At 39.6% G+C, this 27,580-nt stretch overlaps 3 protein-coding genes across 4 annotated transcripts in view; 2 read left to right on the forward strand and 1 right to left on the reverse strand.

Annotated features, from left to right (window-relative positions):
• LOC135090900 (voltage-dependent calcium channel subunit alpha-2/delta-1-like) overlaps positions 1–8,350 on the forward strand; it is a 52,062-nt gene extending 43,712 nt beyond the window's left edge. Inside the window, exons 14-24 of the mRNA XM_063988069.1 lie at positions 1,329–1,385; positions 1,702–1,869; positions 4,608–4,798; positions 4,914–5,104; positions 5,390–5,534; positions 5,736–5,896; positions 6,138–6,280; positions 6,872–7,122; positions 7,238–7,400; positions 7,729–7,926; positions 8,080–8,350. Of these exons, the coding sequence (XP_063844139.1) occupies positions 1,329–1,385; positions 1,702–1,869; positions 4,608–4,798; positions 4,914–5,104; positions 5,390–5,534; positions 5,736–5,896; positions 6,138–6,280; positions 6,872–7,122; positions 7,238–7,400; positions 7,729–7,926; positions 8,080–8,196 (1,785 nt within the window). The 3' untranslated portion in view covers positions 8,197–8,350. The remainder of the gene's footprint in view (positions 1–1,328; positions 1,386–1,701; positions 1,870–4,607; positions 4,799–4,913; positions 5,105–5,389; positions 5,535–5,735; positions 5,897–6,137; positions 6,281–6,871; positions 7,123–7,237; positions 7,401–7,728; positions 7,927–8,079) is intronic.
• A 3,464-nt stretch (positions 8,351–11,814) lies between these two features.
• Positions 11,815–25,638, reverse strand: LOC135090903 (uncharacterized). 2 transcript variants are annotated; one of them, XM_063988074.1, is made up of 2 exons: positions 15,783–25,638; positions 11,815–12,395 (listed from the first exon to the last, which is right to left on the reverse strand). In XM_063988074.1, the coding sequence occupies exon 1, from the start codon at positions 16,624–16,626 to the stop codon at positions 15,988–15,990; it is 639 nt and encodes a 212-aa protein (XP_063844144.1). In that variant the 5' UTR covers positions 16,627–25,638; the 3' UTR covers positions 11,815–12,395; positions 15,783–15,987. The 2 variants fall into 2 exon arrangements, with proteins under 2 accessions (XP_063844144.1, XP_063844145.1); XM_063988075.1 differs by having other exon boundaries at positions 15,783–25,636.
• LOC135090804 (tigger transposable element-derived protein 1-like) lies at positions 22,509–23,231 on the forward strand. The gene has a single exon (XM_063987869.1). The coding sequence runs from the start codon at positions 22,509–22,511 to the stop codon at positions 23,229–23,231; it is 723 nt and encodes a 240-aa protein (XP_063843939.1).
• Positions 25,639–27,580: the final 1,942 nt, after the last annotated feature.

Consider the following 27,580-nt stretch of genomic DNA (forward strand, 5'->3'; position numbering starts at 1 on the left):
GATCTGTACTTGACAGGGAAAAAATATTGCCATTCACAGCATTCATGTACCACCAGTAAGGTTGTATTCTTTGTCAGCCTTGAAGGACATTGAGACATGAAAATGATAAGCTAAAGGGAAAGTTAGATTGCTGAAAGTAAGGAGCACAACCCAACCCTTGCACAGCTAATTTGAGACCCAAGATTTGCTCATTCCACACAGCTGTCATGTCTGCCTGGTGGTGGTGGTGGTGGTGGTGGTCCCCACAGGTGCCACACCCGCACCAGAATGTTGCCCCAGTCATCCAGTGATTAGTGTCTTCACACAAGAAATTTTATTTTTCTTTAACTGTATTATAAAGATAAATTCATAGTAATGACAAGTGAGGGAAAAATTATGTAACATAATTGAGTTGTCAGTCCTTAATGGTAGTTGTTTCCCTGATTTTTTTCCTTTTTTATAGATATTTGTGTCTTTATATAACCTAAAAATATGAATTATGCATTCAGTATCTTATGAAATATATGAGGACAAATCACATCTGAAATTTCAGATACTATCTTCAAATGGAATGCACACTCTGTTTAGTAAGTTTTCATAGATTTTATATTGAAGTACTTTTGCTGTAATAATTTTGGATATTTTTTTTATATCTATCAAACATTTACAATTGATGAAACAATATCAGTTTTAGGAGAGCTAGATGAGATTGGTTGTAGAAAGCCACTGTGAACCTAGAGCTGAGCTAGTTAGTAGTACTTCACTCAGAAAGTCTGTATCAAAATGGGTACTGTTGATGAAGGAAAGATGACTTGGCAATACAGATGATGCCTTGAGCTATGACCGAGTGAACACAGACTGTATCAGGATGGCCTTGCTGTGTCCGCACCACCTAGCATTGAGAGTGTTTGCTGTGGATGCCCTACCTGGCCCCCCCTGTGCTGCTTAAAGGACCCTCCCTTGGCTGCCTTGTCTGCTTGTTTTTGTTTTGCATGGCTCTTGTCTCTTGAATACTCTCATTAATAATAAGAATCTGCATTGAAATCATACCTAAACTCTCAGTTTTGTACTATAATCCATTGTCTTTTTAATAGTTTGGACCTAACAAACCTAATTTTGTAGAGTAATTAGGGAGACTGTTTTCATTGTTTTATATAATGATTATGTATATACTCAGTTAACATTTGTTGTATATTAAAAGCTTAAATATATAGAAGCATCATCTTAAATATTTTACCAGTCATGAATATATTATGTGTAGTGTCCTGCAGTTATTCCATATTTTGTCATTCATTTGATACGAAAAGTGTTCTTAACTTCAAAATATATTTAATGTTTTCTGATTTCAGACAGAGGAGCTGACAGTGTCAATATCCCAGCCAGTGTACAACAACTCTGACTACACAGTGAGTCAGAAGAATTGTGTACATCCTTCATAAAAACACTTCCTATTTTGCTGTGAGAGAGAGATAGTCACTACACCAAGTAGCCTGTGTAAATGATATATTTTAATTTTGTAGACTAGTACTAATCTTGTATTTTTGTAAAGTTTTCTTTATTTTGTTTTACATATTTTTTGCTTTTACAGTATGTATTTTTGTAATTAATCAGTTTTTATTATTCAGCTTGAAATAGGAAATTGAAAATTTTGTGTAAAGATATACATACATACATTTATTTTGCCAAAAATTTTGTTAAGATATGTAAATTTCCTTGTGGCAGAACACTTCATCCCTGGTGGGTGTGGCCGGCATTGATGTGCCCATAAAGACACTCAAGAATCTGTCTCCCTTTGAAGACATTGGACCAAATGGCTATGCTTTCATCATCAACAACAACGGCTTCCTGATTCTCCACCCAGGTCTCCAGAAACAACTGTCCTACCTGTCTGTGAGTTGCTCATGAAATATTTATTGACATGCAGTGTGTAATGTTTTAAGAACCAATTACTTTTAGAGCAGAAACACACTTATTATTGAGTCAATATACTTCTTATCAGCAATTGCAAAACAATCACCAAAATGTTAGACTTACAGCAGGTGAAGAAATATATGGCACCTACTTGACTTCATCTTTCAGAAGTGCCTCCAGCATGACAAATCTCACCCTAATAGGCTGATTCATTTTGGTATGCAAATTGGGTCAATGCCTTTATCGTTTGCACATTATTACCAAAGCAATGTGTTTCAGTCTTGACAGTGTATTGTGGGTCAGACCTGCCCCTCCTCCAGCCTCCTGACACACTGTTTGCTGGGATGCTCCGGAAACTAATCTCCACAGTGACTGGTTGAGATGCCAGATACCATTAACAGAAATTTTCATGTAGTATTAAATAAGACCTATTGAAGGAGAGAAATAGGAATAGGTCCCATAAACATTTCAACACTCTTAGTATGTATAAGAACATTACAGTTTAATGGAAGTTGTTAGCAGCCAGTAGGTCTACACTTTGTAGCCCCTTCGTAATATTTTTCCATGTAAGAGGGACACTGGCCAAGGAAAAAAAAAAAGATCACTGAGGTGCCAGTTCCAGAAGAAAAATCCCAAGACCTCTCTTTTGAAAGGGTTCAAATCATAGGAGAGAGAAAATACAGAAGCAGGCAGGGAATTCTAGTTTACAAGAAAAAAAATGAATGATGGAGAATACCACTTAACTCTTGCATTAGAGAAGTGAACAGGACAGTGATGACAGAAAGTAGAAGGTCTTGTGTAGTAAGGCCATGGAAGGAGGGCAGGCATGCAGTTAGCAAGAAGAGAAGAGCAGTTAGTGTGAAAATAGCAGTATAAGATTGCAAGAGATGCAACAATGCAGCAATGAGAGAGAGGCTGAAGACAGTCAGTTAGAGGAGAGGAGTTTAATAAAAACAAAATACTTTTGATTCCACAGTTAGAGGAGAGGAGTTTAATAAAAACAAAATACTTTTGATTCCACCCTGTCTAGAAGACCAGTGTAAGTGGACCCTCCCCAAACATGTGAAGTGTACCCCATACATGAACAGATAAGGTCTTTGTACAAAGTTAGTGGCTGGGAGGATAAGAAAAATTGGCAGAGATGACTCAGAATGCTTAATTTCATAGAAGCTGTTTTAGCTAGAGATGAGATGTGAAGTTTCCAATTTAGATTATTAATAAGGGACAGACTGAGAATGTCCAATGTAAAAGAAAGGAACAATTAATTGTCAATGAAGAAGAGGGGATAGTTATCTGGAAGGTTGTATTGAATTGATAGATGGAGGAATGTAATTTTTGAGGCATTGAACAACACTAAGTTTGCTCTGTCCAGTCAGAAATTTTAGAAAGATCAGAAGTAAGGCATTCTGTGACTTCCCTGTGTGAGTTTCCTGAGGGGTTGGTAGGTTCATAAGTGCTTACAACCTACAAACAGTTGGCACCAAAAAAAACATGATAAAATTCTCATTTGGTGTCAGCATCAGCATGCCATTCAACTAGTTTGATCCTGTTGCATGAGAGAGCAGAGCAGCATTAGTATCCTGCCTGGCAACTCAAGCCAGATGCTGGCCTTGGGAACACTCATACATTGATGGTTTTAGTATAGATTTGTTACAGTTGAGTGATAAGGAGATATTTTTTGTGCATGCATCCTGAACTGACTTGCACAAGTAACTGTGACATATCTTTCTATGTCACCTTCTGATGGCTACTAAGCCACCTGTCACTGGTGAGGAAATATCACCTGTGGTTGCCTTGTGCTGGGGAATAAAAACATTTAAAAACAATTTGTGTTACTGGAGTTGGTGAAGGAGCTGGGTATTGGCAGTTCAGAGATCATAGCCACACTGTCTATCTCAGAGCATAAAACAAGGAAAGAAAGTTGCTCAGTGAACGTTGAACATTACGAAAAGAGAAATAGAATGTAATCCTCACTGAACAGCAGAAGGAATTGAAAGAAAAGAACCCCTGTGTTCTTGGTGGTGGATCTCTGAAATTTTTATGGCATCACAATCTTAGTCACATCTCTGAACATCTTGACCCACCAATACACAGCTCCTTCTCCAACTCTAGTAATACTAATTGTTTTTAAATGTTTTTATTCCCCAGCACAAGGCAACCACAGGTGATATTTCCTCACCAGTGACAGGTGGCTTAGTAGCCATCAGAAGGTGACATAGAAAGATATGTCACAATTACTTGTGCAAGTCAGTTCAAGATGCATGCACAAAAAACATCTCCTTATCACTCAACTGTAACAAATCAGTGTGTGAGTGTGCCCAAGGCCAGTGTCTGTCTTGAGTTGCCAGGCTGGATACTAACATTGCTCTCCTTTCTCATGCAACAAGATCAAACTAGTTGGATGGCATGCTAATACTGATGACAACTGAAAATTTTGTCAATCTTTTTTGGTGCTGACTGTATGGCCACCAATCATTCCTGTTCATAAATTCATTGCATTCTTATAAACCTCCCTACTAACTCTGCATTAATTAATAGATAATCAAGTCTGTTCCAGTCTTTTACCACCATATTTCAAAACCAATTTTTCATACAGTATCCTTTTGGAAATATGATTATATCAGGATTGAAGCTGTTACTTCTTGTCCAGCCCTGATTTTTAACCCTTATACCACTCAGATATACAAACAAATGAAAGTGGTGCCTGTTCTTTCCAGGGTCCACCACACATAGACCTCTTGGATGTGGAGGAGGACACAGAGATCATGACACTGATCCGAGATGGCATGATCACAGGGAAGTCAGAAACAGTGCAGATCCCTGGTAAGATCAGGATTGATGACCACCACCACATCCCACACAATGAAATCCAGTTTTCTTATACGCCCATACCAAATACTCCATACAGGTGAGAGAGAGAGAGAGAGAGAGAGAAAGAGAGAGAGAGAGAGAGAGAAACACTGCTTATATAATGAATACTGAACAGCATCATGCACTGGCCATAATCTTTATATGATTTTCAGCCTTGGCCTGGTAAATCTCAAAAATTCTGACCACATGGTTGTTCAGAAGCCTGAAACACTGAAGAAGATAACACTCAACATTTCTCTAACACTTCTTGCTCCATGGGAATACTGCAAGAATCAGCTGCCAGGGACAGATATAGATCAGCTGATGAAGCTCCAGGCCAGTATGAAGGATAAGAAAAAAAAATGTGTGTATTTTCATCATCATTTCATGGAGCTATCAGTTTAGGCATTTAAGTTGTGACAGTGGTATAATGAATAAGGTTGCATGGTACAGTACATTAGTTATATTAGTGCCTTTGAAGGTAATATCAATTGCCAGCATACAAAAGTTCTATGGAATAATTTTTGTGATAATTGGTTTCCTCCACCCCTGCCCCCTTTTTTTTTTTTTTTTTTTTTTTTTTTTTTTTTTTTTTTTTTTAGCTCCTACTATTGTTTACCTAACTAAGCAAACAAACTGTATCTTGCAGGTAATGACAATCTTATCCAGGGCTTGCTCTGGTCCCAGGGATGGACAAGACAGCTGCTACAGAAGTGGCAGCTGGACCATTCCCAGGATTTCTTTAGCAGATCTGTCTTCACCAGATTTGGCCTCTCCAGATTTTTCCCTAATAGGTGATTTTATGAAAGAAATACCCAAAATATGTCACAAAACTGTGTTATTATGATCATAATTATTCCATTTCTTGTGGTATACACTGATTACATTGCAAAAGGTAAAAGTGATAAATGAAAATTACATAATGAATTGTGTAATTATGACTGCAATATTGTGACTATGTACATGCACTGAGTTTGTCTTGTACCATCACTCAGTGTCAAGCCAGATGTTGCCCGGTGGCGTGACCCTTGGCACAACCCTGCCTTGAGGAGAGGTGAGGTTAACAAGGGAGTGTCAGTAATCCCACACCCTAAAGGAGCCTACATCTCAGCACCTGTCACTGTTAAGAAAGACAAATCACAAGTTTTGGCTGGAGGTGAGTGTTTTCCACTGAAAATTACTCCTTACAGATATTTGTTTTCTTTGAAGCATCAGATGTTGTGTATAAATCATAGGGGCATGATAATTGTGCCGTATCACCTGCTGCTTTGCTTACATTCACATTTGTCTCATACATTTTAAACTGGCTCTGCCTTACCTGTGTCATGTAATGATTCTATGAAGTTATATCCTCATAATATTTACACATGGTTATGTAATATTTCATTATTTTCCAGTTGTTGGAGTAAATTTTACGGCCAGCGCCTTACGGCACCACTTCCTGGAGCACATCAAGGACTCAGAGTGGCTCAATCAGGAGGACTACCTGCTGTTGCTGCTGGATGATGGGGGCCTGATTGTGACTGCCAACAGGAAGGAGGTGAGGAGACATGCAAGAAGAAGGTTGTTAAGGTTATTGTATGTCATTACTCTGTCAATTTTGGTAAAGGTGGCGATGATAAAGGTGTGTAGGGATGGGTGTGTGTAGTGATGGCAATACAGAGGACTTCAGATATGTGTGTAGGTAGAAGGGGAACAGACTTCTGGAGAATTTTTAATTTCATGATTAACCATTTTCACCCCTTTTATGATAATAAGAGTGCACATGAAAAGTAAAGAATAATAATCCAAACAAGTCTCTCTCTCTCTCTCTCTCTCTCTCTCTCTCTCTCTCTCTCTCTCTCTCTCTCTCTCTCTCTCTCTCTCTCTCTCTCTCTCTCTCTCTCTCTCTCTCTCTCTCTCTCTCTCTCTCTCTCCACATAGTGTGTGTGTGTGTGTGTGTGTGTGTGTGTGTGTGTGTGTGTGTGTGTGTGTGTGTGTCAGTCACCCCACAGTCATCTGCTGCTATTCCCTTATGGAAAGAGTTCAGAGCTCATGATGACTGTGTGTGTGTGTGTGTGTTTATTAATCTTTTAACTTGTAAAGTAAAAAAACTAATGAGAATTTCATCTCTTTCAATCCCTGAAAACAGTTTTTTGGAGTAACACTGCAAGGAAGATTCATTGGGGATCTCCCCATACCAATTCTGAATAACCTCAAAGACTCAGGTGTCTACAAAATGGACATAGTGGTGGACAGGCAGGCTCTCTGTGAGCAAAAAAAGCTAATTGAGTCAAGTGCAGGACTGAGAAGCCATCACGTCCCAAACATTTTCTCACTTGTCATCAATCTACTGATAGAAGTTTTCTCCTGGACTGAATATTTGAGATACCTTATATACAGGTTTGCTGTTTTATTTTTTTATAATGAGAATGGTAATATGTGGTGTTTGAGCTGAATATAATCTTAGCTATGTAACATGCATAACAAAAGCTAATTATAGAATTTCTTGCCCTAGCGGCGTCCTTGCCGTGTTAGCGCCAAGTGTGGACGCCTGGACCGAGTGGGGCATCACACAGATTGGTGGTCTGGAGGACTGCACCAAGGAGAGAGCTGTGTACTACTTTGGGGACATGCACCCCCTCTCTAGCAGCATGAAATGCACCAATGCATCAGACAAAGTAAACTCAATGGAAAACTCACTCCTCTCAGTATATCACGTCAATAAATTCATTGATCTTTAAAGGATATTTATGACATTTTTGAACAGTGGAAGAGATTAAACGAGGGAATAAAGTAAATGGTACACAGATACAGGCTGAAGCATGTGAGAATGAAGAAAATGTGCATGTACAGATCAAAAACCTAAGAGAATATTATATTCCTGTTTCAGCCTGACTCTATACCATCTTTGTCTTTCATTTCTGAATTGTATTGAAATAATTGACATTCATTTGTACAGGCACAGGTTCATATGAGTAATACTCGTATTTGTGTTCACCTTTTCAGATTCCATTCTGGGCTCATCGACTACCCAACACCAATGCATTACTGGTTGCAATTGAGATGAATCCAAACTTCCCCGAGTGTGGCGTGTTCTCAGACTTGCCCAGCATCCACGCACAACGAGTTGAGGAGGTTGAGTCTTGTGCCTACCAAGCCAGGTTCCGGAAGCGACCAGCAAGCCAGGCAGCATGTAATGCAACAGTAAGGAACAGAACTTGATTGATCTGCCTAACATGTTGATATTTTATCCCCTCTACATGAAATATGATATAAATGAGAATTAGATATGTATTATATTTATTAGCTGTATGAAATGTTTTGCTGGTTTCTCACCCATGGCTTATTCTCCCACAGGTGGGTGATGGCGGATGTAACCGATGTCCTCAGCAAATAGAAATTTCAGTGGTTTTGTTACTGTTAATGTTAGCGTTCAGTACAGGAAGTGTCAACAGTATTTATCATAATAACTGAACATAACCAGGAACCTTTGAAACATGGTATATTTTGGTCAGTACATAATTCTGTAGAGTGCAATAAATAGTAGATTATCAGTAAATATCCTTTTTAACATGGCATTAAACTGGAATTTTCCCTCAACACAGTGTAAATATACTATTTTAGCATGTTCCTCAGTTTGATTTCCTTTGTAAATTGTTGGATATTCCCCTTCATAAGTTTCACCTTGTGTTGAATATTTAATTTTCAAAGAATTGTGCATAAGTAAGGTTTGTTGTTCCATGTATTCTCTAGGGTGCCTTAAACCCTTTTCTGTTACCATGATGCATACTGTGAAGTAAGTTGGGTTAAGACGTTATTTATCATCATTGACAAAGAAATCATGTGTTTATTAACTTCAAAACTTAAAACCACATATTGAAGCAGTGGAGGAAGGAATGTGAGTGTTGGAGACTGTGTAGGGGGAGGAAAGTCAAGTGAAGTTTAAGCAAAGTCAGACTTCACCAGGAAAAACTTCTAAGAGCTCTCAGGGACCAGAACACAAGGCTTGGCACGGCGGTGAAGGCACATAAAATTGCCACTTTGCCTGAAACATTTGCAACATTGAGAGTATGATTTAACTACTGCTTTGCCAAGAAATTGCACTTCACATTGGTGTGTATTTGAGACTTGTCACATTTTTGTTGTTAGTGTGTGAAAGTGACTATCAATACCTGTGATGTTACTGAGATAGATCAGACTCATTAGCATGTAATATTATTTAATGCTGAAGTCTTTAAGAAAACTTATTCAGCATTGTTTCACAGAAACATTATATATGAAAAAATATATATATTTTATTGACGTTACTGGATCATCAGTGTGTGAAGAGATGCTGAGCTTGGCAAGGGAGGGAAGAGAGGTGTGTAAATATGTATGTAATATTTCCAAGACTTTGACAAGCTGTACAGACAGTGAATTAAGTACCTTCCTCTTATTGCGTGACGGGTGGTGACACTACCATAATATTCAAAGTGACAGTGAGTGCTGTGAGTCTTTTAATCACGGCCTGGTGTGGATGTCAGCAGTAAGGAAGATGCTCAATGTATTGTCTGTCCACTCATCAGTTCAATTAGGTAGTAGTCATAGTAAATATCTTAATGGTATATTTTCCTAATTAGTAATATATATATATATATATATATATATATATATATATATATATGCTTGTCCTATAGTGAATTGTTTTAGTGACTTGTTTTGGGAAACTTTGTATGTAGCTGTTTCTTGTTTGTTTTCATATACTCTCATTCGTTGTGTTATGTTTATGACCAATATTGTTATGACCACAATAGTGATATTTTAGTAAGCAGGCTATACAGAATATTGGTGAAAAATAGGACTTTATTATAAATATGCTATGTATAACAGTCTTCATTAATAAGCTCAGAGATTGTAATTAGCTGTATTTCTATCCTAATATCTCTCTCTCTCTCTCTCTCTCTCTCTCTCTCTCTCTCTCTCTCTCTCTCTCTCTCTCTCTCTCTCTCTCTCTCTCTCTCTCTCTCTATATATATATATATATATATATATATATACAGTAAAATCCCTCTCATCGGGCATTCGAGTATCCAGCAGCTTCAAGTATCCGGCACATTTTTCCCCCGAGTCTTAAAATCAATAAAAAATCAATGTGTACTCATAAAATCGATTAAAATTCCTGCGCGAGGCATACTTTGTCCCCTCGCCACCAGAGCGCACTGCTTCGCGCCACCCGCGGCCCACTGCACTGTATTTACTCAGTGACTCAGTCCCGCATGTGCACTGTTTATCGCCTGACGCCTTCATCGTGCCTAAAGTTGTAGAAAAGAGGAAGCGTGTTGTGCTTACACTTAAGCAGCTGATCAGATCAGCTGCTGATTAAGATCAGTTGATCTTTGTTATGGTAAGATGCGTGAGTGTAGGGTGGTGATTGTGGACATAATTTCACTTCTATTCAAGTATCCGGCATGTGGGCGGTCCCGTTGATGCCGGATAAGAAGGATTTTACTGTGTGTATATATATATATATATATATATATATATATATATATATATATATATATATATATATATATATATATATGAGGCGTCGCCTGTAGTAGTATAACCAAGCGCCAATTCTTAAAATTCTCAGGAAACGGCTCTAAAGTTTTCAAAGTATAATAAAGATTTTCTCCAAAACTATTACAGCTAGGATAATAATTCTTATACCCTTTTAAAGCTCATGGTTTGTACATTTTAACACGAGTCCTTTGCCACAAAATATAACAACAAAAAATATGATCTAGAAATTAAAGAAAATAGTTCAGAAAATACCTGAAAAAATTCCATTATTTGTCATTTAATAATGTCCCTTGCCAGAGAAAATGCAAATCCCAACACATAATGATAAGAATAATAAAATTTTACATGATACAGAGCGAGTGATAGGTACGTGTGTGTGATACAAAAAAAAAGCAGAGAAATGAGGTGAGTTCGCTTCACACAGGCTGGGGACGAGAACAAGAGTAATCGGAGCACTCTCCGATTACTCTTGCTCCTGGTTTGGCGCATGAGTACAGTCATGCACGCTGTCCTCTCAGGAACTGGTGGATGAGTATACTACTGCAACAGTACATAAGCTAAAGCAGCACTTTTGGCCAAAAAGGTCCAAAATCTAAACTATTATTATGGACTTACAACCTTATTTTCTGAGTAATGTCTCTCAACAGCCATATAGAACAGACTTCGCGGAACTCTGTGATACCATTATCTCAATTTCCGGAAGGGTGGCGCTTGGGTATACTACTGCACGCGACGCCTCATATATATATATATATATATATATATATATATATATATATATATATCCTTGAAGGAACCGGTTCATGAACCATTTTCGAAACATTCCCCAGAGTCCGAAACCGTTATCCAAAGTCTTCAATGAAACTTGCAACGTTCTTGTATTTCACTTTTTCTGTACTGTTTTTATTATTACTGTAGTAGTACCATCTATATTTTTAGTTTGATTTATTTTGCATCCACTCGTATTTCTGGTGTCACTGGGTATGTATCTGTATAATTTGTAAAGGTAAATTTTTTGTGAGTAATATTGGAACCTCAGGATTGAACGAGTAAGGGAGCTGTATTTTCATTTCGATGAAGAAATTGTGGAGCAAGGAGTGAGGTACTTACGCTGGCAGCTTTCCCTTCATCAATTCACGCCTGGAGGGGGTGGATGAGGAACGTGGATCGTTGGATCGTGAGTATTAATTGAGAGTATCCATGTGTCAGTGTTGCTTTTCTACTAATAATGTAAAACAAGGTGGAGAGAGGGACACTGGCTAGTCCCTGCTGCAACTGTCCCTACCTGTCATTAACTTACGTCTGTCGAACCTAAGGAATAATGGATATTGGAAGACACCACAGACGTGTGGCGTATGACTAATTATGATGTTTTGTGTTACTAAATCCCGACGCTTTAAGATTTTTTCTCACCTTAATTCCGGGTAAATGTCCAGAATTAATACCTATAAACTCATTTCTACCGCCGTGAAGTGTTTAATTGGCTGGAGCTCCTCATGCTGAGTAATTTTAACTCCCACATGTGTCGCAAATTAATAATAACGCAGCGATTTTTTTACATTTATTGGTTTTCTTTCGCTCTTAGTTAGGTGGAAATTTACCCCTAGAGCTAAAATAAGGCTAAAATTAAGTAAAAATTTTGCCTCCCCATCAAAATCTTGATTTTTTTTTTTTTTTTATGTAGGAAGGACACTGGCCAAGGGCAACAAAAATCCAATAAAAAAAATATGCCCACTGAAATGCCAGTCCCATAAAAGGGTCAAAGCAGTGGTCAAAAATTGATGAATAAGTGTCTTGAAACCTCCCTCTTGAAGGAATTCAAGTCATAGGAAGGTGGAAATACAGAAGCAGGCAGGGAGTTCCAGAGTTAACCAGAGAAAGGGATGAATGATTGAGAATACTGGTTAACTCTTGCATTAGAGAGGTGGACAGAATAGGGATGAGAGAAAGAAGAAAGTCTTGTGCAGCGAGGCCGCGGGAGGAGGGGAGGCATGCAGTTAGCAAGATCAGAAGAGCAGTTAGCATGAAAATAGCGGTAGAAGACAGCTAGATATGCAACATTGCAGCGGTGAGAGATGGTACAGGTGGCTCAGGATCACTCCTAAGCCAGGCCTTTGGATCGGCAACTCCTGTAGAAGGAAAAGAAAAAAAGAGAAATGAACAGCATCCTCTACACTAATTGTTCCTACATCTAGCACGCCACATCTCTCCAGAAACTCTTTCACCGTCTCAGTCATCCTTTCATTCTCCTCTCTACACAGTCCCAGCAACAACACCATCCACTCCTTTCCTGTCTTCTCCACTCTTTCATTCTTATCATGCCTTAACTCAGTCAGTATCACTTGCATCATCTCATTCCTGTCTCTGGCATACTTCACACACTCCAGCACCACATGTTCCACCATCTCATCCTCTCCCATGTCACACATCTGGCACACTTTGCAGTGGGACTCAGACCATCTGTAACTCCTTGCATTCACATCCATACACTGTGCCCTCACTCGGAAGAGAAGATCACCGCCCAGGCTTCCATCATACCACCTTTCATACCTCGGGGCCCCTTTCTCCTTGTACCATTCCAGGGTCTTCTTTCTTTCCATCTCATTCTTCCATTCATTCAGTTCCACATATTTCACTTCTTTGTCTATCTCATTCTTCCATTTTCTCACATCCCATTCAGCTCCCACTCTGCCTCCTCTTGATACCACCCATTCACGCTCATTCTGATTCCTCCCAGCCATTCTTATTGCCCACACAACTTGCAATCCATTCCTGTCTGTCATTCTCATGCATCTCTCATGCTTCCACTTTCATTCCACAGGTACACCTTCCTTGCTATTCTTACATCATCCATTCTACTCAAGCCTAATCTTGTACCTAAGTGTGGCTTTTGTTAGTCTTTCCCTAAAGGTGCTCCATCCCATATCACCTCTCAAGGTTTCAATTGCTGTGCACTTCAGTGCACTCAGTGCCATCCTTGCTACTCTATTCTGGCCCACTTCTAACTTATCAATTTAACTTTCATTCCATGCAATCACATCCATACCATACATTATACTTGTCACAGCCACACTCTTCCACACTTCTCTCAACACATCATACTTACTTGCTCTCATCCTTGCCGTGCTTCCCAATCGACCTACCCACTGGTTTACCAAACTTATTTTTTCATTCTTTGCTTTTGCACACCCACTAGGACTCATCCACATCCCTAAGTACTTGTATTCTTGCACCTGTTTCAACTCATTCTCTCCAAGTCTCCATACCACATTACTTTCATCCTCTGACCTATTCACAATCATTACCTTACTTTTCTCACTGCTAAACCTTACTCCACAGTCTTTTCCATACCCATCCACAATATCCAACAAACTTTGAACCTCATCTGGTGATTCACTCATAACAACTATGTCATCTGCATAAAGAAGCACACATACTTTATCATTCCCCACACTTACCCCAACATTCATTCTTCTCATTCTGGCTGCTAGGTCCTCTGTATACAGATTAAAAAGGATTGGTGACAATATACAGCCTTGCCTAACTCCTCTGCCACTCTTCACCCAGTCTGTTTCTATGTCTCCTAGTCTGTATCTAGCTCTTATGTCCACATACATACTTTGCACTATGTTAACTATCTTTGCACTCAATCCAGTCTTTTCTAAGACTCTACCTAGCATTTCTCTGTTCACTCTATCATAAACTTTCTCTATATCTGGAAAACCTAGGTACAATTTACCCCCCATCCTTCTTTTTCTTCTCCATGATTTCATTCACCACAAACATATTGTCCTCAGCTCTCCTATCCACACAAAAACCATTCTGTTCTTCACCCAGCATTCCAGCTCTCTCAATCCATTTACACAGTCTCTCATTCAACACTGCACTGAAAATTTTACCTATTGTATTCACTAATGCAATTGGCCTATAGTTCTTCAGCTCATTCTTATTCTTAAATCCTCCCTTATACAACAGACACACTCGGCTCTCATTCCACTCTCTTGGCACTCTCTCTTCATCCCACACTTGGTTGAATAATTCAGTCATTCTATCTATCACTACCTCCCCACCATTCTTGTAAAACTCATATGGTATATCATCTGGACCTGCTGCCTTGTTATTCTTCTGCCGTCTCTCACACCTCTCCACTTCCTCCCTGCTGATTCTTTCATCCATTTCATCTGCATTCTTCCTTTCCAGTGTCACACATCCTTCTCTCACTCTAAACATCTCACCTACCCCACCTACCTCTTCCCAGAACCCTTTGATTGCCTCCCTGATTCCCTCCTTCTGTTATAACTACACCATCCACTTTTAGACTCTCCACACCAACACTGTCTGACATATTCTCACCTCTCATGAACTTGTACCATTCACGGCCACCTTCCATACCTTTCTTCCTTAAAGATTGAATCACACTCCATTCACTCTTCACTTTAGCATTTATTATCATTTGTAAGGTCAACCGCTGCTGCTTCACATATGCTGCCTGTGCATTCTGATACTCATTCTCTGCCTTATTGCTTTCATGCCTCTTTTTCTTCAGCCATCTACACTGTCTACTCATTCTCTTTCGCTCCCTGCTAGCCGCTCTGATTTCATCATTCCACCATGGTTTACATACATTCTTTCTTGTACCTACTCTCACAAACCCTGTCTGATTCTCAGCAGCACCCCTCATGTCCTCAACCAGTTTCTCATTCAGATGCTCCACGTCATGCACACTTTCATCATCCCAGCTTCTCTCACTCAGATCAACCTCAAAGTTCTCCCACCCTACATCTCTCAGTCTCCACTTCTTTTTCTTACTTGCCACTTTCACTTCATTCCCATCCTGCATCAAGCACTCCACAATCAGCATGTTGTGATCAGACACAATATCAACCAAACCATCCTCATCTATCCACATATGCAACACAATTTCACACATTCTTCCATTCACCAACACGTAGCCAATTGCCGATTCCTGCTCTCTTGCACTCCAAGTCACACGCCCCTCAGCCAAAGTAACATTCAGATTTTTCAGCTCCAGTTCATCAACAAACTCCCCAAGCATTTCACCATTCCTGTTCACCTGTTCCCCTAGTATTCCTACATGTGCATTCATGTCACCCATAACTAGCACTTTCTCCTCTCCATGCTCTCTCACAACTTTTTTAAGTATGTCATACTTCCTCCTATTTTCCCTCTCTGCTCTTTCACCCATGACAGTCATGTATTCTACCACCAGTACTACCTTCTCTGGTCTGCCACGACCATCCATGCATTCCACTCTGATTGCAAGCACATCCTCACTACTTGTACACTCCCCCACTGGGAGGAGGCTATGCCTTCTTGCACTCCTTTCCAGTCATAACATACTCACATCCCTCCATTCGTGCATCATCTCTCAGGTGAGTCTCAGTGAGCCTGACTAAGTCAAACCTCCACTTGCTGAGCTCCTTGCATACATCCTCAAACTTGCCCACACCCCATCCTCTCACATTCATACAGCCAATCTTCACACATTTATTCACCTGGTTAGTCTCTTCTCTTCCATGTTTGCTGACATCAGTGGGTCCTCCTCGTCATGCCTCGCCCTCATCCACTCGGCCAGTCGATGTCCTAGCTTCTCATTCCCGCTCTCCTGTAGAATTTGTCCTGGTTGAGGATCCCATCCATGTCTAAGAAGCTCACGTTGCCCTTCTTCTCTGCCATCCATTCCATCTTGACCTTCATGAGTTACATGCATATCTTGTGGTTCATTTCACTTCTTACCTTCTCGTACTGCACTCCTTCCCATGGGCGCCGCAGGACCCCCACCACAGCCACACACATCTTTTCTTCTGCTGCCTTCTCTGCTTCTATCACTTCCTTTACTGTTTCTTCAGCACCTGCCTCTACTAAGTTGTTGCCTCCTCCTTGAATCACTAGCAGGCTTCTCTCTTCCATTTCTTGCACTTCTTCCTTGACTTTCCTCTTGATGTCTTGGACCTTAGCACCTCCCATGCTGGTGCACTCAATTTCCCTTCTCACGAAGTCGGGAGTCTTCCTTACCATGCTGTCTCCAATGACATGTACTGGGGCTTTCTTGATTACCATTCTCTTCTTCCTTGGGCGTCTGTCTGTTCTAGCCACTTCCACCACTTCTTGCTGGTCTTTTCTCTCTTCAGTCCTCATTGTCTGTGCTTCTGCCTCTTTCATTAGGTTTTCTGTCTGGGTGCTCTGCTCCACTCTCTCTTCTTTTTCCTCATCCTGGCTCCTCCACTCATTGAGGCTCTTGCTCAGGCATTCCCTGCATAGGAACACCAGAAGCTCAGACCCCAGCGTCTTCATGTTGGCTTCCCTCTTGCCCACACAGGCTACATGGAACCAGGCCATGCACCTCTCTCATGCCACAGCCCTTTGCCTGTTCGCCACACTCTCCTCACATGAACCACACACACTCATCACCATCTTCAGGGTATTTTAGCACACAGGCAAGAGAAAATAAACCACAAAACTCAGAGAAAACTCAAAGAGCAAGGCAAAGCCACTTGTACAGTGACATCATTCTGATGTCACTGTGTCCTGCCTGCTGTCTGTCACTAGGTAATGTGTAACCTCTCTGTTGCCCTGATCCATTCCAGAAACTTGTCACACATAACCCTCTCTCTCCCTCCCAATTAAGATGTGCGCCATCCCTTCTGAACGCCTGATGAGGCAGTGTGTCGTCCAGATCCGGGAAGCTTACACCATAGTCCTCTCTGTCCCTGCAAGCTTTAATCTTCATACTTATAATGCCTTCCTGTATCCTCTTATTTGCCTCCTGCCTCATTTCCTCATATCCTTGGCTTTCTCTTGGTTGTCTCAATACCCCAACTACAACTACCCATATCCTTTTTTCTCCCTTTTTAGCTCTTCCACACTCCTTAGCACCTTTTCAGTTGTCTGGACAGGACCAACGTCCCTAAGGCTGTTCCCCCTTCCCTGCAGCATCACCATTCCTTCATATATTTCCTTCACACTTGCCTTAGCCTCCTGGACAGTCCTGGACAGTCTTTCCCACTCAGGCTTTTGAGGACGCTTTTCTCCCTCCTCATGGTCACACGTCTCCTGGTGTTTTTAACCATATTATCCCCTACGACCAGGATGGGCAGTCTCTTATTTTTCTGTACTCTATGAACCCTCTCAATCACAGAAGGAGTGGCCTTCCTTGGAGGACTGGACAGTTCTACCACCACCACCTCATCAGAAGTGGTAGAAATATCTTGGCTCTCAGGGGCCAGGACCACAGGACCCACCATCACACCCTTGCCCCCAGAGGCCTGAGGTGCCTCAGGGGGCAAAGAAGCAACAGGCTGCCTCGCCTCCACACCAGCCCCATCCATCTGGGGGCAGGGAGGGAAGGGATGGTTCTCGGTCCTCCCTGCCATTTCCAAAGACAGCCACAGCACACTCCTCTTCATCCCCCAGGGTGGCTGCCACCATCTCATGTTTTTCTGAGGCAGGCTTCCCTCCCATCCTACTACTGCTGCTGCTGCTCTTGTGATGGCCACCATGTTCTTGATCTGGCTCTTGCTGCTAACATCCTAACCTAACTAAACCTAACTTGGTAAACATTAAGGAGGTATTTTTGGCTCCTACCCCCTACAACTTTGATGCCTGGTGGGAAAGTGGGGTTTTCGAGTGAGGAAAGCTAAAATAAGGCCAAATACCACCTCTTACCACCAAAAATAAGCAGAGAGCTGCTGCTGCTACTGTCGTGATGACTGCTGTGTTCTTGATCTTGCTGTTGTTATTACAGAAATCTGTATTTGATATTTCACATTTACTGGTTTAGTTAGGTCAGGATTAGTTAGGTTTAGTTAAGTTAGGATGCCAGCAGCAACAGCAAGATCAAGAACATGGTAGCCATCACAGCAGCAGCAGTAGCTCTCTACTTATATCTGGTGGTATGAGGCAGTATTTGGCCATATTTTAGCTTTCCTCACCTGAAAACCCCTTTTTCCCACCAGGTTCCGAAGATTGTAGGGGGCTGGAGCCAGAAACAATAGGAAATAGAGTTGCATGTGCCTTCTTAATATTTACCCCTAATCTATCTAAACAGGTAAATATGAAAGAGGTGAAAGAAAGCCAATAAATTTTCAAAAATTGCTAACAGCTTTACTATTAATTTACAACACACACACACACACACGAGGGAAAGAGAACAAAAAAAAGATAGCAGAGGACATTGTAAGAAATATACAGAGAGAAGGGGAGGACTAGATAAGTGAAATTGAAGAAATACATAGACTGGGGAAGTATATAGAAGGAGGAGAGCGACCACTGAAAGTAAAATTTAGGGCACAAACAACAGCCATGGAAGTGATATCGAATGCGTGGAAAGTGGACAAGACAGAGCAATACAGGAAAGTTTGGATAAAGAGGGACATGAATGAGGAGAGACTCAAGGTAAGTGATCTAATAAAAGAAGCAAAGGCGAAAAACGAGAACAGAACAGAGGAAGAGAAAAAAAAGTTCTATTGGAAGGTAAAAGACAAGAGGCTCAGGAGGTGGTATCTGAGAAAAAAAGAATAGAAAATGTAAATAATGTATGGAAAAATAAAAAGTGGACAGTGGCATATACAAATATCAACATTTAATATCAACATTGCGAGAATTGAATAATTATATTAAGATAAAGCAGCCCGACATCATGGGTATTACTGAAGTTAAACTAAATGAGACAACAGAAAATATAAGAATTGGTAATAGTAATTATAATGTGCGGATAAAACATAGAAATAATAAGAAAGGGGGAGGAGTCATGTTACTTACAAAGAAGAGTATAACAGTGGAAGAGGTTGAAATAGGAGAAGGAATGGCGGAAGTAATTAGAATTCAAACAAAAAGGAAAGGAGAAGGAAGAAGATATTTTGCAGTGCCTTATGTACCCCCAAAGACACAAGAGGATTATAAATTATTGTTAAGAGATACTAGTAACTGTTTGGAGAGAATACTGGCAGAGGGTAATAATATAACACTTATGGGTGACTTTAATTGCAAGGAGGTATGGTGGGAAGAGTGGACCATGTACGGGGGAGAAGAGTCATGGGGATATATGCTTCTAAATTTAATAATGACAAATACTATGAACCAGTGGATTGGAGAAAATACAAGATTTGGGGGTAATGAAGTGGCATCAAGACTTGGTGTTTACAAAGGAAATGGACATCATTGAAGGAATAAATTATCCGTGCCCACTAGGTAAAAGTGTTAATTGAATTCAGTATAGGCAGTGGTCCAATAGAAAATAAGAATGAAATTTACAAGAATGGTAGATATAATTACAGGAAAGCAGATCTGATCAGGTTGGGGGAATATTTTGCAGAGACTAAATGGAAACAACTGTTCACGGCAAGCAGTACGCAGGAAAAGTGGGACATATTCATGGAAATTTATAATGAAGGGGTCAATAGATATGTACTGAAGATCAAAACAAAGGAAGTGAAAAAGAAAAAAGACTGGTTTAATATGAGAAGTATAACAGCAAGAAAAGAAAAAGAGGCAGCATGGAATAGATGGAGAAAAAAAAAGGAGTAAGTGAGAAATGGGAAGATTTCAAGAAGGCAAGAAACAAATATATCAGAATCCTGAGAGGTGAAGAAAGGAATTATGAGAAAGATATAGTTAGCAAATGCAAAGGTGAGCCAAAGTTATTCTTCAGATATGTGAATGGGAAGATGAAAAACAGACAAACAATAGATAAATTAACGAAAGATGACATTACATATGAAGATACACGGTTACAAGCGGAATTAATGAACAAGTGCTTCCAGTCATCATTTACCAAAGAAAGCATATTTGAAGGAGAAAGAGCATGGCACAGAAACAATGTGATAAGAAAGATACAGGTGGACATAAGTGAAATTAGGATTATGAAATATTAGGATGTAAGTAAGGCTCAAGAACCAGATGGAGTGTCCAACTGGATACTTAAGGAATGTCGTGAACAACTGACAGAAGGTATACACAATACCATAGTATGTTCTTTTAAGGAAAGAAAAATTCTTTTAGACTGGAAGAGAGCCAATATTGTGCCCATTTTTAAAGGAGGTAATAAAGAAGATCCATTGAATTACAGACCAGTGTCCCTAACAAGTGTGGTGGCAAAAATAGTGGAAGGAATAGTTAAAAACAGATGGATGGAAGATTTAGAAGAAACACATACATTGACTGACAGGCAATTTGGTTTCAGAAGTGGAAGATCTCGTGTCATGAATTTAGTGAGCTTTTATAGTAGAACAATTGATATAATTCAAGAGAGAGGATTGGGCAGACTGTGTTTATTTAGACCTAAAAAAAAGCATTTGACCAGGTACCACACCAGAGACTGTTATGGAAAATTCAAAATATAAGGGGTTTGCAAGGAAACACACTGAATTGGATTACAGACTTCTTGAGGGATAGAGAAATGAGAACAGTAATAAAGGGAGAAAAATCAGAATGGTGTAGAGTTGCAAGTGGAGTACCACAGGGGACAGTCTTAGCCCCCATAATGTTTGCAGACGATGCAAAATTATTGAAAAGAGTGGAAAACAATATGGATTGTGAAATATTACAGAAAGATATAAATATGATATATAAATGGAATAAGAAATGGGAAATGGAATTCAATGCAAAGAAATGCAAGGACTTAGGAAAAAGCAAAAGAAGATTGACAAGTTCTTACACCATGGGAGAAGTGGATATTAAGAAAACCAAAGAAGAAAAAGACTTGGGAATTACAATCAGGGATAATTTATCACCAGAAAAACATGTAAACAAAATAGTTGGGGAAACCTATGAGTTACTAAGAAAGATGAAAGGGTCATTTGCTTACATGGATGAAGAGATGATGAATAAGTTGATGGAATATGTGATTCGACCAAAACCAGAATATGCCACAATTGTTTGGTCACCCCATGATAAAAAGGAAATAAGGAAAATAGAAAGGATCCAAAGAGCTGCAACCAAATTGGTACCAAGTTTGAGAAATTTAACCTATGAAGAAAGATTAAGGAGATTGAAGCTTCCATCATTACAAGAGAGAAGAGAAGGAGACCTGATTGCTATATACAGAGCTTTAAAGGGTAAGGATCAAGTTGACAAAGAAGACTTATATGTGTGGGACTCAAGAGATACAAGAAGACATGGAGTGAAACTGAAGAAAACACCAAGTAGAAGAGATATCAAGAAATATGGTTTCCCAAATAGAAGCATAGAAATATGGAACAACTTAGATGAAACAGTGGTACAAGCAACAAATATTCATGAATTTAAAGTTAAGCTGGAAGCTTATAGATATGGAGACAGGACAGCATGAGCATAGCTCTTTTCCTGTAAAACACAACTAGATAAATACAACTAGGTAAATACACACACGCACACACACACATACACAACAACCTTGAGATACAAGCAGCCTGACATACAAGTTCTTTAAGATACAAGCTACAATTTGGTCCATTTATTTTGTTTGAGTTGCGAGCAAAATTTTGAGATATGAGTCGTGCTTCAGGGTGCTGCCGCTAGTCGGCACATCGGTCCAGCATCAGCTGATCCAGTATCCATGTGTTTCCCGTGCAGCGAGTTGGATCTTGTCTCTGTGCTCATTCTTTCATCATTTTCACACTGTTTACTTACCTTTTTGTGTGTGTCAGCATGGGGCCAAAGAAAGTGAGTGCAAAGGACAGTGGTGAGAAGAAGAAAAGAATGATGTCAATAGAAGTGAAGCAAGAAATAATAGAAAAACATGAGTGTGATGTCCAAATGCTTGAACTGGCAAGGCAATATGACTGCAGTACATCTAAATTTGTACTATCCTTAAACAAAAGGATGTAATCAGAAGTGCAACACCAGTGAAAGGAACTACAATTCTGTCCCAATTAAGAACAAACATCCATGGAGAGATGGAGAAGCTTCTGCTGGTGTGGGTGAGAGAAAGAGTTGGCAGGAGATACAGTGTCAGAGGCTGTAATATGCGAAAAGGCGCATATTATTTATGGCGGCTTGAAGAAACAAGCACCACCTACTTTAGCAGAGGCAGCAGAAAGTTCATTTAAAGCAAATCATGGCTGATTAAAAAATCTTAAGGAGAGAACTGGCATCCATTTGGTGGTGAGGCATGGTGAAGCTGCAAGTGCTGATGTTAAGGCAGCAGAGGATTACGTCACACGTTTTGCTTCACTTATTGCGAAGGAAGGCTACACCTCCCCCAAGTTTTCAACTGTGATGAAACAAGGCTATTTTGGAAGAAAATGCCACAGAGGACTTTCATCAGTGCAGAGAAGCTGCCAGACCATAAACCTATGAAGGACCGTCTGACTCTTGCATTGTGTACAAATGCTAGTGGTGATTGTAAAGTCAAACCACTGCTAGTATATCACTCAGAAAATCCTCGAGCCTTTAAGATGAATAAGATTCTTAAAGAGAAACTGCAGGTTATGTTGCATGCCAATGGTAAGGCATGGGTTACTCGGCAGTTTTTTACTGAATGGGTAAATCTCATCTTTGATCCTGCAGTGAAGAAGTATCTTCAAGGGAAAAAACTCCCGATGAAAGTATTACTCATTCTGGATAATGCTCCAGTACACCCACCTGGCCTTGAAAATGACATCCTTGACGCATTCAAATTCATGAAGGTCCTCTACCTCCCACCTCCCACTACTACAATCTTACAACCTATGGATCAGCAGGTCATCTCCAACTTCAAGAAGCTCTACACAAAGCATTTGTTCCACCACTGCTTTGAGGTAACCAAGAACACTAATCTAACCCTTCGGGAGTTCTGGAAAGAGCACTATAACTTCATAATATGCTTACACATTATTGACTTGGCATGGCAAAGGATTACAAGAAGAACCTTCTGCTCTGCATGGAAAAAGTTATGGCCTGATGTTGTTGCAGAGAGGGACTTCATAGGATTTGAACCCAACATTGAGCCTGAGTCAGAAGTGCTGGAGGAGATTGTTGAAAGTTGATGGATCTGGAGGTAGATGAGGGTGACATTCATAAACTCGTTGAGGAACATGAAGAGAAACTCTCAACAGACAAGTTGAAGGAGCTACAGACGATGCAACATATGGAGGTTCTGCAGGAGATTAATAATGAGGAGGAGATAGAGCCAGAGGAAATGATTTCTACAAGCGAAATTAAAGACATGCTGGTAATGTGGGAGAAGCTTTCAAGTTTCATTGAAAAGAAACGCCCAAAAAAAAAGTTTCAAATGGTCGTGCTTCATCACTTTTTAAGGACACTTGTTTGACTCATTTCCATAACATTTTGAAAGGCAGGCAAAAACAAGACTCTTTGGATAGATTCTTTTTTCAAAAAGGCCTGCAAGTAAAAGTGCTGAAAGTGCAGCCAAAAAAAAAAAAAAAGTGAGGATAACTGAAAAATGTAGTGTTGTGTTAAGCAAGGTCTAAAGTTAAGAATGCATTTTTTTTCTTTTTTTCTTTTTTTACAATTAAGAAAGTGCCGTTTTAGTTTTGTCTAAGGAAAGTGCGGTTTTAGTTTGGTTTAAAGTGCGGTTTTAGTTTGGTTTAAAGTAAAGAAAGTGCAGTTTTGGTTTTGTTTAAAGAAAGTGCAGTTTTAGTTTGTTTAATGTTTACGTGTGAATGGTGCCTGCATCCCTTTCTCCCTCCGTCCTCCTCCGCCATCCACCTCCGTTAGCCACAAACGTCTGTTTCCAAGGTAAGAACACTAAATAAAAATTTTTTTTCTCTTATTTTATATATATTTTTTATGCATTGGTAAAGTATGCATGTGTATTTCTTATTTTTTTTTATTTCTATTATTTTCAGAATGCTTATGGACCTTTTCATAGATGCCCAACCCTTCAGGAAGTAAACATTTCACGCAGGGAAGCCACAGAACGTCTGACTTCTGATCTCTCTAAAATTTCTGATTGGGGCAGAGCAAACTTGGTATTGTTCAATGCCCCAAAAACTCAAATCCTCCATCTATTAACTCGACACAACCTTCTAGACAACTATCCCCTCTTCTTCAATAACACTCAACTGTCCCTCTCTTCAACATTGAACATCCTTGATCTGTCCTTTACTTATAATCTAAACTGAAAATTTCACATCTCATCTCTAGCTAAAACAGCTTCTATGAAGTTAGGCATTTTGAGACATCTCTGCCAGTTTTTCTCGTCCCCCCAGATGCTAACTCTGTACAAGGGCCTTATCCATCCATGTATGGAGTATGCTTCACATGTCTGGGGGGGTTCCACTCATACCACTCTTCTAGACAAGGTGGAATCAAAAGCTTCTCATCTCATCAACTCCTCTCCTCTGACTTTTTTCAGCCTCTCTCTCATTGCTGCAATGTTGCATCTCTAGCTGTCTTCTACTGCTATTTTCATGCTAACTGCTCTTCTGATCTTGCTAACTGCATGCCTCCCATTCTCCCATGGCCTCACTGCACAAGACTTTCTTCTTTCTCTCTCCTCTATTCTGTCCACCTCTCTAATGCAAGAGTTAAGTATGCTCAATCATTCATCTTCTCTGGTAAACTCTGGAACTCTCTGCCTGCTTCTGTATTTTCACTTTCCTATGACTTGAATTCCTTTAAGAGGGAGGTTTCAAGACACTTATCCTTCAATTTTTGACTACTGCTTTGGACCCTTTTCTGGGACTGGCATCTCAGTGGGCTTTTTTTTTCATTGGATTTTTGTTGCTCTTGACCAGTGTCCCTCCTACATAAAAAAAAAGATGTCTTCTCATCTTCGTAATTAGGTGACATAGAGGTAAGGTGGCAGTGTGTAGGTGTGTCAGGAAAGAGATGGGCAAGGCTAAGAAGGAAGAGGTCAAAATTGGTGACTCAATGTTGTCAGGTCAACTAATTCCTTTCCTCTCCTTTAAATTTTTTCACACATCCCATAAAAATTTAAGTTCTCATCCAGCAAGCCAGACCTTGGAAATTTATAGTCTTGGTGACTGTAATGTGTGTGTGCATGAGTGTCTGCTGTAATGAATTTATTACTCATATTTGTGGCAGGAAGGAAAGCCACATATCCTTTTTGCAAGACAATGCTGTAGGTATGAATTTTTTTATTTATTTAGATTTTTCTTACTTTTTATTTTTATTTATGTCAAACTATTTGAGTCTGAAGAGGACATATTTTTGTTTGTCCACATACCTCTCTTTGATTTTCTAGTTGTCTGTCTGTCTACATACTTATATCTCTGCAATTAGGTTCTCATCTTTCCTCATACAAATTTTAAATTATATTACTATTTAATTCACTATATGCATTTAAGAAAACTATATCAAATGTCTTGACTCACTATATTTAACATTAAAATTTAAGTTTTCTTACCTGTGACTTTTAACCCGTAGAGTATTGTTCTTTGTCAGAGATAGGGGTCTTGTCAGCTAGGTTGCACTTTTTTCCTATATTTTCTTTTTTATTTACCTCATAAAATGAGAAAAAATAACAAATCATTTTATATATATATATATATATATATATATATATATATATATATATATATATATATATATATATATATATATATATTATTCACATGCTATGAATAGTTGATTCTTGGATTTTTCCCTTCTTAGAGCTCACGATATCAGACTTGGGATGCAGAATTTTATTTTTATATTTTTGAAAACTTTTATTCTAACAACCCTATAGTGTGTGTAATAAATAAGTATGTACTTTACATTACAAATATCAATAATTAGGTAAGAATTGTACATTCAAGAAAATGGTTGGATGTGCATCTGGCAACACCATGTCTCAAGACCGTGGCTACTACACCTGCAGTTCTCAAAGAATAGAACACGCTACGAATTTTATGACTTTCAGTTTTCCTTCCTGATTACTCTGAAGTGTCATTTCTTATTTCTCATGCCTTACTGATTACAGATTTGAGAAGTAATTTCTTAGGAGAAAGTAACTTACTTTTTTATGTGATGATTTTTGGGGAAACACAGCAGCCCACCCTGTGTAGTCAACATTTATAATCAAAATCCTTATCACTCTCCAATACTATAGCTTTCAATTTCATTTCATTGCTTTGATATATGCATGTTGACATAGGCATTGGAAAAACTGAATAATCTCCAAATATGTCTCAGTTCTTACAGAAGTATTCAGTCTACAATAACTCTGAGCCCAAAAGATAGGTATACATTCACTCCTGACTTGTCAAAATATTCTTTAGTGACAAGTCTTTAATATACAAACAAAATTGAAGGCCATAATATTGCTCAAAAACAAAATTGTATATATAAGTACTAAACATTTCCCTAAAAAGTATGTATATATACATACTAAACACTGTATGAGTTAAAAAAGTAACTTCCTTTCCTCTCTCTTAATTTTCTCATCCACCCAGCTTACCTTATTAAATAGCATGTATGTATGAATTTAATTGATACCACCACCATTCCCAACCCAAACTGCCCCATCTGGACTAGCTTCACTAAGCCACCTCTTATGTGGACTCATTGTAAGGCTCACAGACAGGTGTGCAGTGTTCCTTGTGACTCGTGCTTCCTATTCACGATGGTTGTAACTCCAGTTCACACTAAATTGAGATCGCCGGACTGTTTTACCGACCCACAGACAAGGGAAATACTCCAAACAACTCTCAGCACCCACACAGCTGCATAAGAATTGACAACCATGCCTAGAAAAAAAGTTCCCAACATACAATAATAACACGTATATGGTCAAGGTATAATACCCCATTGGGCTTCTGCTCACCATGACAGTCCTCCCACTGCCCAACAGAATGTTATAGCCTTAAGCCAAGTAATGTCATTTACTGCCTCCTGGACAGCAGGCCTTGTCAAGACATGAGGAGGGAGTAAAGTTCACTACGCAGCTAATTACTTAAGTCCTCTGCGGCTGAACTCCTCAAACCCACAGCAGCATTTAAGACAAACAAGGTCACTAACAAGAGACACCAAAAACTACAGCAAAAAGAGTGCCCACAAACACACAGGAGGGTCAGTCACCGCTCCCTGCATCAGCTCAACCTGTACTGTCACACAGGGGAGGAGTCACTTCTCTGGGTACAGTGTGTAATTCACAACTATCCTTACTGGCAGACCACTATGGAGACTCCTAGTCCATATAAGTAGGCTAGGGCATATGGCTGGTAATGACTTACTTATCCCCTTAAGGCAACTAACCTGGCTAACTATTATCTTGCCTTAGTCTCCTTCAGATATTAGAGCATGTCTCAGTATATCTGCTCCTTCCAACTGCTGGGTAGTGATTGCATGGGAAAGTGCTCCAGCCACCTTCCTGTGCTGCTGCTACAAGGAGGGGGTACAAGGAAAGAAGGGGGGTTGCAACACACAC

The sequence above is a fragment of the Scylla paramamosain genome, chromosome 36, assembly GCF_035594125.1.
Source record: "Scylla paramamosain isolate STU-SP2022 chromosome 36, ASM3559412v1, whole genome shotgun sequence".
Taxonomy (NCBI): Eukaryota; Metazoa; Arthropoda; class Malacostraca; order Decapoda; family Portunidae; genus Scylla; species Scylla paramamosain.

Bases quoted from the DNA above. Each gene is read 5' to 3' on its own strand.
- LOC135090903 (XM_063988074.1), bottom strand. From the start codon at position 16,626: ATGGCCTGGTTCCATGTAGCCTGTGTGGGCAAGAGGGAAGCCAACATG.
- LOC135090804 (XM_063987869.1), top strand. From the start codon at position 22,509: ATGCCACAGAGGACTTTCATCAGTGCAGAGAAGCTGCCAGACCATAAA.